The sequence below is a fragment of the Mandrillus leucophaeus genome, unplaced genomic scaffold, assembly GCF_000951045.1.
Source record: "Mandrillus leucophaeus isolate KB7577 unplaced genomic scaffold, Mleu.le_1.0 Scaffold464, whole genome shotgun sequence".
NCBI classification, from domain to species: domain Eukaryota; kingdom Metazoa; phylum Chordata; class Mammalia; order Primates; family Cercopithecidae; genus Mandrillus; species Mandrillus leucophaeus.
In genome coordinates, this window is record NW_012104965.1 from 1,075,251 (window position 1) to 1,088,834 (window position 13,584).

The 13,584-nt window shown below is 35.3% G+C and overlaps 1 protein-coding gene across 10 annotated transcripts in view; it reads left to right on the plus strand.

Moving 5' to 3' along the window:
• MIER1 (mesoderm induction early response 1, transcriptional regulator) overlaps window positions 1-13,037 on the plus strand; it is a 63,903-nt gene extending 50,866 nt beyond the window's left edge. For 5 of the 10 annotated variants that reach the window (XM_011994969.1, XM_011994968.1, XM_011994971.1 and 2 more), the window contains 3 exons: window positions 1,231-1,358; window positions 6,219-6,358; window positions 8,995-13,037. In XM_011994969.1, coding sequence (XP_011850359.1) covers window positions 1,231-1,358; window positions 6,219-6,358; window positions 8,995-9,323 — 597 coding nt within the window. In that variant the 3' untranslated portion in view covers window positions 9,324-13,037. The remainder of the gene's footprint in view (window positions 1-1,230; window positions 1,359-6,218; window positions 6,359-8,994) is intronic. The other 5 variants (XM_011994973.1, XM_011994970.1, XM_011994974.1 and 2 more) reach the window with 3 other exon arrangements.
• Window positions 13,038-13,584: the final 547 nt, after the last annotated feature.

The window sequence follows — 13,584 nt, forward strand, 5'->3', positions numbered from 1 at the left end:
AAAATAGAAAAATTACCAGAGTGTGGTGCCTTGCACCTGTGGTCCCAGTTATTGAGGGGCTGAGGCAGGAGGTTTTGCTTGAGCCTGGGAGGACAAGGCTGCAGTTACTGGTTTGGCGCCACTGCACTCCAGCCTGGGCAACAGAGCATGACTCTTGTCTCCAAAAAAAAAAAGAAAAGAAAAAAAAGGAAAAAAGTTATCAGTATTTTATGTATATACATCAGCCCTAAATTCTCAGCATTTTATGTATGTACATCACCCCTACCACCAGCTCTCCTGGTGGCTAAGTAGCAAAAAGGGATTCTGTCAGCATCATTTAATTCCACAGGCATTTAACATTATGTGAGGGGAACCATTCAGTTGCACAAATAGGTACAGCAAAGTAAGCCACAAGAGTTAACTTAGTAAGCAAAGCATTAGCGTTATTATACTTTTAACTCACTGTGGCATCTTCCCAGACTTTCTAGAGAGTAAATTAACTGAGTCTGGATTGCTGTTGGGACTAGTAAGAGAATCTATCAAAAGGGAATTTAAAGATACACTCTCTAGGTACTCGTACTCTGTGAGTAAAAGTATTAGCAAACTGTTTATAACATTTATTTTAACCTGAATGCCACTTCTAGGCTTTTTTATTTTTTTTTTTGAGACGGAGTCTCATTCTGTCACCCAGGTGAGAGTGCAGTGCCATGATCTCAGCTTAATGCAACCTCTGTCCCCACCCCCAGCCCCCCGGGGTTCAAGTGATTCTCCTGCCTCAGCCTCCCGAGTACCTGGGATTACAGGCACCTGCCACCACGCCGGGCTAATTTTTGTATTTTTAGTAGAGTCAGGGTTTCACCGTCTTGGCCAGGCTGGTCTTAAACTCCTGACCTCGTGATCCACCGCCCTCAGCCTCCCAAAGTGCCGGGATTACAGGCGTGAGCCACCACGCCTGGCCAACTTCCACGCATTTTTAATACAGGAGTATATTTTTCTAGTAAATTAGGATGATGGTAGCCTTTTAAAAAGCACAGTGCTATATATCTGAAGACCTGTTGCCAGTATATTATTTCTCTTAATAGACGTTTAGAAAGAATAGCTTTCAACATAGATGCTACAGTGTTGTATTTTATATATAGGATTATATATCAGTTAAGGACTAGCCAGATTTATTTTCGAACTTCAGATGTTTATCATGAGGTAACTTTGTTAAAAAGGAGATTCTTAAAAACAAGCAATTGTTTCTTATAGGTCCGAACAAGGTCAGTTGGTGAATGTGTAGCATTCTATTACATGTGGAAAAAATCTGAACGTTATGATTTCTTTGCTCAGCAAACACGATTTGGAAAAAAGAAATATAATCTTCATCCTGGTGTAACGTGAGTTAATTTTTTCCTTAAGAGCTATGTATACATTTTTGCTAAGCTTTTCTAGATTTTTCTTGAGTTATGATTTTGATAGTCTTGCTTTTATATACTTGATCTTAACCAGAAGGCCGAGAAGCGATACAATCTTGCTTTTATAATATACATTAAACTTTACCATCTATTATATCTTCATAAATAAGGCATTTAGACTTTTCAGTGTCTTATGAAATATTGTAAACTAAGTTCATATTATGAGACAAGCATATCATTAAAGCAAGGTTTAGAATGTATGTTTTTAATACACCGTTGAGAAGAAATGGATCAGAACAGCTGTGAAACCATGTTTTTCTTAAATTCAGTTCCATTCAGTATAAGCACATACAGATTTAATCTTTTTTTTTTTTTGAGACGTAGTCTTGATCTGTTGCCCAGGTTGGAATGCAATGGTGCAATCTCGGCTCCCTGCAGCCTCCGTCTGCTGGCTTCAGGCGGTTCTCCTGCCTCAGCCTCCCGAGTAGCTGGGATTACAGGTGCCCGCCATGATGCCTGGCAAATTTTTGAATTTTTATTAGAGACAGGGTTTCACTGTGTGGACCAGGCTGTCTTGAAGTCCTGACCTCAAATGATGCACCTGTCTCGGCCTCCTAAAGTGCTGAGATTACAGGCGTGAGCCACTGCACCTGGCATACAGTTTTTTATAGAGGAAAAAAAACATGTATATGGTGACTTTCCTTTTCCTAGCTTTCCTGAATCTTTCCTCTAACAAGTAATATTTGAGAATTAGTAATGCAACTCTAGCTTAGTCCCAGTGACAGATATGGGTTGTTACATCCATTCTTTATGTAAAATGTCTGATATGCCTAATTTATTCCCATGTTAAGAGAATTTATTGTCTTCCACCTCATTCAGTCTAGCTTTGGAGTGAAACATTCCACTACCACTGGCAATTTGTTACTTAAATAGAAAGAGTATTGAACCCCTTCTCTCTCATGAATTGCTTTAAAATGGTGATTGTTATGGTGGAATTAACTTTACAGTACTATCCTTAATTATTCCCTAATGTTTACAGAATTAAAAAGTAATGCAAAGCTGTGACTTAGTCAAGGTTCTCCAGTAAAGATGTTCTTAAAGCTGACCAAATAATTACCTTTAAAAGATGTGCTTGGGCTGGGTGCAGTGGCTCACTGTGGTAATCCCAGCACTTTGGGAGGCCAAGGCGGGTGGATCACAAGGTCATGAGTTCGACACTAGCTTGACAAACATGGTGAAACCCCGTCTCTACTAAAAATACAAAAATTAGCCGGATGTGGTGGTGCACGCCTGTAGTCTGAGCTACTCGGGAGACTGAGGCAGAAGAATTGCTTGAACCCAGGAGACGAAGGTTGCAGTGAGCCGAGATCACACCACTGCACTCCAGCCTGGGCAACAGAGCGAAACTCCGTCTCCAAAAAAAAAAAAAGAAAAGAAAGATGTGCTTGTATGCTTATTTGATCTTGCTCTTCAGAGTCCTAGATTGCACTGTTTCTTTGTCAAGGTCATTTGTAGGTATCTCTGCTGGTCACTTCCTTAGAAGGTCAAATGCTCTAAAGCCCACAGTAAAATAATCTGAAAGGGAATAAATGGGTATGATTCACCCTTGGAAATCACAGGACAATGGACTGTGTACATCATCCCCCATTATTCAAAGCTGGTGATTGCTAAGGTGGAATTTCATAAATAGCAGTATTCCAAATTTTATCTCATTGCTTAATATTAAATTTATAGTTAATTTTTTTTATTAGTAGTATTCAAGCATAATAATGTAGAATTAGATATAGCTAGCTATCTGGTCTGCAGATATATCTTAAAATAGTCATGGTTTTCAAGCTGTTATATAGGGAAAAGCAATAGTAACATCTTTTATTTTTTTCAACCATTTCAGAAATAATGTTCACACATGAGCTACAGTCAGTCTGTAATCATCAGCAGTAACCACATAAGAACGGCCATGCTGGGTCAGACCCATGGTTCATCCAGTTTTCTCTTTCAGAAAGCATCACCAAAGTGTGGGCTGGCTTAGTTTGTCCTCTGTGATGTCAAGCTCAACAGGTTAGGTAGGGATGTGCCACCAAATGTTCTAATTTCTCTAATGATCTCCCTGTAGCTTCTGAAAACTTTTTGAAGATACTTTTATCTGTAACTTTGATGACTCTTAAGGTTAAATATTCTGTAGGTAGAGTGACCACAGTTAAAAGTAAACAATATCTTAATAGTGGTCACCTGGTATAATGGTATGAAGTGAACTAATATGTTTTTTCCCTCAGGCAGGAATACCATGGTTTTGTAGGCTTCAGTTGTAGCCCCACTGGGTTTTTTTAATAAAGTTTATTTAACTGAAAGAATCATACTTTTGTACTGAGACTCTTCCCTTTTAGCTGTGTTATGTCTTCTATAAGAAGCAGTGACCAAATAGTACATTTCTTTCCAGATGGGGATAAATTTTTCTGATTTGCTTCCAGAACCATCTCTGCCTGTTAATAGCTGCACTTTAAGTGACTTCATAAAACATTAAGCTGATGTGTTCAGAGAGAAATTTGAGTGAATTATCTCATCCTCCTTTTTAGGTCAAAATCCGTAATTCAGAGCACATTATCCTGAAAGTCATTTGTTCATTTTTTCATTAAATTGTTGACCTTCCATTTGTTCACCAGAATGAAACACATCTTCCCCTTTTCTGCCTACAAACACCCTTTGAAAGATTCTGCTACACACTGTCCCTATTTACTGGAAGAATTGGGAGCCCTATTGGAGATTTCATTGTAAAATATTCAGCTTTCCAAATTTTTCCACAAACTAAAAATTAACTCAGCGTAACTTTGGTTACCCGAATGCTGCTCCAGCTTTCTGGATGGTTTGTCTGATTCTGCCCTTTCCTGAACATTCTGGATGCTGTTAATCTTTAGGAAATATTGATAATAATTACTATCCTTCCACAGAATTATGGACTATATCCAGAAATTAAAAATAATTTTGATATCAACTCTTGTTTCCTTTGCTTTGGCTTTTTTTTTTTTTAAGATAGAGTCTCACCCTGTTGCCCAGGCTACTGGACTGCAGTGGCATGATCTCGGCTCACTGCAACCTCCACCTCCCGGGTTGAAGCGATTCTACTGCCTCTGCCTCCCGAGTAGCTGGGATTACGGGCATGTGCCACCATACCCGGCTAATTTTGTATTTTTAGTAGAGACGGGGTTTCTCCATGTTGGTCAGGCTGGTCTCAAACTCCCAACCTCAGGTGATCCGCCCACCTCGGCCTCCCAAAGTGCTGGGATGACAGGTGTGAGCCACCATGCCAGGCCTTGCTTTGGCTTTTAACTTCCTTCATCTTATCCATTCCCACCATAACATATTTATTTCCAGCAATTCCTCATCATGCATCTTCTGTTAGCCTTAGCACCTGAAGTCCTTTTGGGACTCATCACACTTATGTCTGTGTGCTTCAAATTTGTTTATGTAATTTTTCTATAATTATGATGAATAGCATAAAGCTCAAGAAGTCTTCAAGACCATATAATTTAATTCTATATAGATTTATAGGTCTTCAAGACCATCTAATTGAATTCCCTTCATTTATAGATGAGGAAAATAAGGCATAGAATGTAAATTGTAAGTATGTATTGGTTTTATACCTCAGACTATTAGAAGTTTCTTGAAGTCAGGTATCACATCCTTATATTTGTTAAATCCCTATAACCTAGGAGACAGTGATGACCATATAGGTTGAGATAAATATAATTAATAGCATATTATAGACTATTAACACACACTTTTAGGAAATTCCTCAGAGCTTCCACTGGTTTGCTTCTTATTTACCCTGCTCACAAAATTCTAAGAGATTTGTCTTAATATTTCTATCATGCTTACGCTGAAGGAATTTTAAGATAAGTAACACAATTAAAATTTTATTGATCTTTCTGTTCTGTGCCTTGCACACCTTAGGTACCAGTGGTGCAGGTATAAACAAAATAGACTAAAAATCCCTGTCCTTGGGGAATTCTAGTGCAGTATCTAGTATCAGCAAACTTTTTCTGTAAGAGGTAGAGAATAAATATTCTAGTTTGCTGACTTTTATTCTAATGGTTTAGTAGCACTTTTTGGATTATGAAACATTTTTATGTACATATATAATACCATCACCATGTGTGTTAGAGAGGAGAGGTATGATTTATCTACATTTTATAGCTAATACACTAAACCTGAGAGAGAAAAGGCTCTATCCCAGATCTTCTCACCTGTGTCACTTAACCACAGTTACGTAGTTCAGGAATGACTTAGAGAAGAAATGAGCTCACATACAATGAGAAAGTGACAGGGTAAAACCAGCAGATAATCCCAGGAATTTAGTTAGCATCTTACAGCTCAGATCTGGCAGAAATATAATACCAAAAATATCCAGGAAGGTTTTAGGAGGTAATCAGTGCTTTTAAAAGGCTCAAATTTGTCTTTTAGGTATTGCTTTTAGGAGCTTTAAAATTCAATCTGTATTTGTACAGAAATTCTTTCGTACTTTTGCTAGACATCACCCCTATCACTTCAGTTAAGAGATCTTCTAGTTCTAGTTGGGCCACTCTGAGCACTTGCCTACAACTTTACAAGCTTTAAAATTTCCTATGGGTCTCTCAAATTTGTTACTTTAAAGCCTTTATGCATTTTTCCTATAACCAAAAGGAGCTTATCATTTAAATATTCAGATCCTCATGTGATAGATAAAGCACTGGAATGAATGTTAAGTGAATATTAGGATATATTTGTTAATAAAGCATTCTAAATTTAACCTCAACTAATTTTTAATTTTCAGCTTTTTAATATAAAAATGTTTTATTAATTTTTAAGGGATTACATGGATCGTCTTCTAGATGAAAGTGAAAGCGCTGCATCTAGTCGAGCACCATCCCCTCCCCCAACTGCATCAAATAGTAGTAACAGCCAGTCTGAGAAAGAAGATGGCACTGTAAGCACTACTAATCAAAATGGTAAGCAACCAGAGAAACATTTCTCTTTCTTCATAATAAGAGACACTTTCTTTCAGTGACTTGGGAAATTCAGTTTGGGTTTCTATTAAACTTCCAGAGCAGAAAGTAAAAAATGATAACACATGGAAGTACATAACATCAGCATACATATATATTAACAATACAAAGTGATTGGACATCACTAAAAAGTAATTTTAATAAAGCATACTACCAACAGTGACTATTTCTTCTAAGAAATGTGTTCTTTTTCAGTAGCATCTCTTTTCCTGTCTATATAGTTGGGTTGATGGCTAGATACAAGTATTTATGTTAACTCTTAGGTCAAAACCCTGCAGTTTCACATGAGATCTGCAGATAATTATGAAATACCTTGATGTAAGGTAACAAGTGCACTGTTTTGAATATTTAAGTTCTCTTTGATAGCATAGTAACCTTGAAGAATGAGAAAAGATAAAGTCAGTATCAACCTGTACATTAATATTCTACAGAAATATTTGTTTTTCTCTCCAAGAAAAAGAGAAGAAAAAGGCATACCAATTGTTTGAGGTTCAGATAGTGTTTCTGTTTAAAATATACAGTGGACCAGAGATCACTGTGCTGATCAATAGTAAGAGCCAGAGAATTATTTTGATTTCTTCTTTGATTAAATGGTCTTGTTAAATAAAAGAGTTCCAAGAAGAAAGTAATAAGCTGCACCCCCAGCTCCTCTGAGGAAACTAGTGATAGGAGAGTACCAGTGAAGAGCTGACTTCTTCCTGACTGAAACTGGAAGAGAAACACTGTGAAAGCCTTGATCCTCTTCTGACCTTTGGTCTCACATTGGTACTGCTGGAGTGTATATGCTTAGTTCATTTCATAACCCCTCTCTGTTCCCTCACTACTTCTAAGAATAAACCATACAAACAGAACTTAGGGCCCAGTAACTATGTCCTATTCCAAGGTTTATTGACTTAATATCTAATGTCTGTCACATCCATTCTGAAGCAGAGTAAGATGCTGAGACTCTGACCTTGGGACTGACGGTATAGGCTTAGGGAGGCAGACACTTGGCACTACTACTGCTTTTCCTGTTTGTTCTTAACACCAAATAAATCATTTTCTTTTCCTTTTTAAAAATCTGTTTGATGAGAACATGCTGTTAGGCTAGGAAAGTGTTCATAAGTTACTTACAAATTACTTGTAGCTCAAAAACCACTCACATTATGTACAGTCAAGACCGCCAGCTTTTTCAAAGAAAGGAAGGAACTTTTCATCCCAATATTGTATTACTTTTTTATATGGGGCTTTAATTAGTACTTTGAAATCTTATAGTTATTTTTGACCTAATCACATCTCAGCTGGCTTTTTGGACTTGTTCCTACAGAATTGTTCTCCTCAGTATATTATGATGCATAATCCCCATGTGCATTCATGATTTGAGTGCATTTTTGAGTTGTTCAAAATAGAATATTTTCTTTAATCAAAATACAGTATTTGAGGCGCATCCTTTATGCCGAATATTTTTCAGGCAATTAAATTGTAATTCAGTGATGCATCCTGTATTTTACGTATCACCAACATTTGCATTCCATTTTACAGTCAACTCTAAAATAAATTTGTTTTCTTTTATTAGAATAATTTTGCTTTTACTTTTCTCACCTATTATAGAAGACTTTGTATTTTTAAGTAATTTGTATTTTACTTAAGTAAATAATTCAGCACTTTCAAGTATATGCTTGGATAGTGCAGCATTAGTTTTTTAACATTATGACAGATTATTTAGGGTCTACTTAAGGTAAATAGTGGGTGATCTTTTTTTTCTTTTCGAAACAGTCTCGTTTTGTCGCTCAGGCTGGAGTGCAGTGACATAGTCTCGGCTCAGTGCAACCTCTGCCTCCCGGGTTCAAGCCATTCTTCTGCCTCAGCCTCCCAAGTAGCTGGGCCTACAGGTGCACGCCACCACACCCGGCTAATTTTTGTACTTTTAATAGAGACAAGTTTTCACCCTGTTGGCCAGGCTGGTCTCGAACTCCTGACCTTGTGATCCACCCGCCTTGGCCTCCCAAAGTGGTGGGAATACAGGCGTGAGCCACTTGACCCAGCCATGTGTGATTAAAACAGTTCCTATAGATTTACATTAAGAATAAAAAAGCCATGACATCTTGCCTTTATATGGCAGTTTCTCAAGCTTTTATAAGAAAGAGCATTCATTTTGCTTTTACGTGGGTTTAGAATGTTGAAAACCTTTTGTTAAATCTGAGTAATTTATTGCATTTTGCATTAATTCAGCTTATTTAGACTGCTGGATCCAGTGCTTATTTGCTGTCAAATATACCTAATATGCTTTTAACATATGCCAAATTCTGTTCTTAGTTCTTTACATTTATTAACTTATTTAATTTTCACAACAACCCTGTGAGGAATTTCTGTTTTGATCTTTATTGTATATATGTAATGAAATGGAGGTACAGAAAGAGTGAATAATTTGCCTAAGGCCACATAGCTAATAAATAATAGAGCAAGAATTTAGACTATGTATAGATTTGATACCTTGCTTCCTTGGTAACAGTAACAACTTTACGATAAGCTGTTTTATAATAGTTTGCAAATTTAACTTTTTTCTAATTGTGGTTTCATTTATATTTCTTTCAATTTAGGAGTGTCATCTAATGGACCAGGTGAAATATTAAACAAAGAGGAAGTAAAAGTTGAAGGGTTACACATTAATGGACCAACAGGTGGAAATAAGAAACCACTTCATGCAGATATGGATACTAATGGTTATGAAACAGATAACCTTACCACTGACCCAAAACTTGCCCATATGACTGCAAGAAATGAAAATGATTTTGATGAAAAAAGTGAGAGACCTGCCAAAAGGCGAAGGGTAAACAGCAATGGAAAAGAAAGTCCAGGTTCTTCTGAATTTTTCCAAGAAGCAATCTCACATGGGAAATTTGAAGAACTTGAAAACACAGATGACTAAATTTTAGACCTATTTTACTTTCTTTGGAGTAAATTCTGGTGTGACTAAAATTTTCAGGGTTGATGGGTTACCTTAAAAAGTTGATTTCCTTGAAGCAATTTGAAAATTTGAATTGAGTCTTAACTTTAGGAAATGAAGTTTCATAATTCTGCCTTTTGCAGATTTTTTTACTTTAAAGCTGTCAGACTCTTTTAAGGGTATTTTAAAAATTAGTAAATTTGAATGAACTAAAGATATATCTCTACCTTCTCATTTGAATATCTTTAGTTCATTCAAATTTACTAATTTTGGTAAATTTGAATGAACTAAAGATACCTACTTTCTCATTTGATGCTAATCATAAAATTTCACTACAAGGTAATTTTTGCTTAGTTTGATGGAGGAATGGGAAAAAACTCAAGTCCAATTAATACCAGTTTCTCTTGAGTTTCTTGAAATGTCTTTAAAACAGACATTTTTTCTCACCAAACAATTTGAATATCTTTAGTAAGGAAACCCTTATGAATCCTGAAAATTATGCTAGCATGATTTTTTTATATATAGAAGTTTAAAAATAAACCAGGTCAGGTTTGTATATGTAAAATTGTTGACATCAATGATGTCTTTCCATATTCTTATCTGGGCTGAAGAAATACATTCTGTATTTTTCCAGATTCTTTGTAGCCTTTGAAAGATTTTTACAGTACATATGTCTTGACTGAGCTGTCCTTTCTTAATACAAAAGCTTGTATAATTTTCTTAACTTGTACAGTTGGTAAACTTTTATGAGAGGAATTGTTATTCTGAGTCTGTCAGCTTTCATTTTATTTTGCTAAGGTTTTTCTAATGAATTTTTAAGTGTTTGTGTAGTAATTAAGTCATATTTCTTATCCAGGTGGTAAAAGCATTCATAAAGGATTATAAAAATTTGTTGTTTTTTTTTCAGATTTCTACTTAAGGGCAAGTAATTTGAGAATTCTGAAATTAAGCATGATGCTTAGATTGCAGTTTGTTTTGCATTTGCTATAATTTTCAAAATTATTTTTGAAGCAAGACAAAAGTTTAATGTCAGCTTAAGTGCTTAAATATATCATGCTGACCAGAATCCTGTTATTTTTATATGCATCATAAAATTTCCCATTTCTGCATTAAATAAACAGAGGAGGGGTCAAGTGATACTTAGATATTGGCACACAAGGAACAACTGTGGGCAGGCAGTATTGATTTTATGAAGAGAAAGTGAAGTTTGAAAACTACTCAGACTTTCTAGTTACAATCCAGTTTTTCAGATTTGACAGTGCTTTTCCAAAGTGAAAATAAGATACACAATAATCATTGCTCTGTGTGAATACAAATAGGATTATCCGTCTGCATAGCCTTGTAAGAGTGCCATTTTATTTTTAGTGCTAAATTCTTGTTAAAAAATGTAGTTTTATATAGCTGATAGACCAACCTATATCCAAACTTTTATAAAATATTATTAATTCTTGTTTTTCTCACACAGGCATACTCCAAATGCTTCTTCCAGTTCACTTTTCAGCCATCAGTTCAAGAGCCAATGCCTTTTTAAAATAAAGCTTTTGTGGTCTTGTTTTTAATGGCTCAACTGTCTGATGCAATTGAGTGAAGGTTTGCACTGAGAAATTATCGTTTAGGCCTTACCCCCATGAAGTATTACTGTTAACATATGTTGAGACCGCTTCCCTTCACCAATGTGAACAACTTTTTTTCCCCCAAACAGTGTTAAAAGCCACTTTGCAACACTTGACTTCATATTAATGTACATTCACTGTTGTTACATACATATCTAAGTAAATCAGAATTTTGGGTGGAAGTGTTGAGAAGTGTGAGTTTTTTGTTGTTTTTGTTTTGTTTTACTTAAAACTTTAATTTATCCAGAATGGCAGTAGCTTTAGCAAGCAGATGGTCACAATCTGTTTTCTAAATCATTTTTTATTAAATGAATCCAAAGTATCCTAGCTCTTTGTCAAAGATGGTATATAGAAATGTTTTTAAAGATTAGTGATGCTGTGCTTTTTGAATTGTTGCAGTGTTGGAGATGCCATTTTCACCTTTTTAAAAAGATGCATTTTATTTGCAGATTTGTGAAGTTCTTGCAAACTCTTACTACAGAAACGTTTTAAGTAAATTCTCAGGCATGTTGGCAAATATGGCACATGTATACATTTTAGGAAATGTTGCTTTTCTTAATCTTTTAAAAATATACCTAATGAGACATTCCACTATTATAATGCGTAATGCTCAGCTTTTTGTAAGGAAATATTTAATTGTATTTTGTGTTAATACAGGCATTTCACACAATAATTTGTTCTTAATGCAGCCACTATAACTTGATAAGTCATTGCACTATTTAAAAATTTTTAGTAATATCATGAATTTAATTTGCTTAAGATTTAGTACATTTCAGAACTTGAACTTTTGACAAACTGCATTGGGAAAAGAAGTCTGTTAATAGTGATTTAGTCTCCCCGCCTCATTCCCACCCCCAACAAAGCACTATCATTTTCATTTGGAATGGGTATTTTCTGTTTCATGATGTATTTTTAAATAGAGTTCAGGATCGGCAATTCAGTTCAACACAAGTTTGTTGAGCTTTAAAATGTATTTGAATATTTAAATAGGCATTTAAAATTTCAAATTAGATGTTAAATTTATGCATAGTAATTTTGCACTGTAAAATAATTCCCTTCTCCCATCCCGTCTGCCATTCTGAATATGCTTATTAAAATATTTTTTTAAACATACTTGCCTACATAATATTGTGTGAATATTTTCATTAGATTAATTCACTAAGTTTTTATTAAGAGATTGTTTGAATGATGCATGTTATTGACAATGCAAATATATATATATAGTCTGTTTCTTTTATTCCTGGACATATTGCACTACTTTTTCAGTGGTTCTTGGTCCCCTTTACCTCATCTTGGGTGATGTATTTTTGTCTTCTTTCCCTTTGCCACAAGAGATCCTTTCAGTCCCTAGACCTCCATTCACTGTTTCTCTTCTGCTGGATTATATAATTTAAAAATAATTTGTTCCCTTATTTTGTAGTGGAGTTCGTATCACATTATGTTTTGCAAAATAAAACTTGTTTTGTCACAATATTTGCTTTGCTATCAATGGACAATTAGGAGTGGGCACTTGGAATAACGGAGGGCTGGGGAATTTCCATAGGCAATATTTACACGTGTGATGATGACCCTAGGGGTGTGTAACTAAATACCAAATCAGAGATACAAGGTTTTCCCAACTATAATCCATATTCTTCATGAAAAATGCCAGTGTGGAAAACCATGTAACAGAGAAGAGGACGAATTTCCAAATTTTAACCTTTTATTCTAAAAATGACTTTCTCTCAAAATGACTTTTTCTGTATCACATAATTCTACTGATAAAACTTTTTACCATAAAAATTAACTCCCTTTAATATCAAGTTCATCCTTTGCAAAATCTTAAAGGGTTTTCCACCCATCCATCCATCCACTTATAGACTGTTTTCATGTATCTGCATATCTGATTAACCTCTTTCTTTTCTAATAGCAGTTTTCCATAAACTCGTTATGTACCCTTAGTATTGTGCTGATCTTTTGACAACTATACGGACGTGTTTTTCCTTTTCTGAATATGATTATTTTTAATTTCAGTTTGTCTTTATACTAGTTTGTATAAAGAATTATAGAATGTATAATGTACTTAAAATGTCATTTTGCTTGCTCTTGAGTAGTAAGTAATTTGAACACACTTAAAGGCTATTCTGTGAAGAGTATCGAAGAATTGCCATGTAAACTGGAGATGGATTCTAATTGTCCAAATTGATGGTGATGGTTTCACAATTAAATGGCAGTGATGACAAGCTTTCATTATGTTTCCATATACTCTTAATATCCAGCAAACATTTGGGCCTATACTTGTACCGGGTACTATGCTTGGCTTGTGGCTTCAGAGATGTGGCATGCCCTATTCTTCAAGAAGGCAGCAGGTAAGTGTTAATGGTAGAAGTATATGCTGAGTATAGAGACAGCAAAAAGGAATAGGCATGATCTCAAGAGAATGAATTTACCTTCCTCTTTGCCATATAGGTCTAGCTAAAGATTTTTCTTTTGTCAAACTTTGCTGGAATTAACCAACATGAAATGCATGACTTTCCCTAAGAAATTCTTTTAAAAAAATATTTCCTGCAGAGCTGGTTCTACCATAACAGCTGTGGATTATTTAGGACTCATCCCCTTTTTCTTGTCATTTACTGTCCCATGAGCACTAC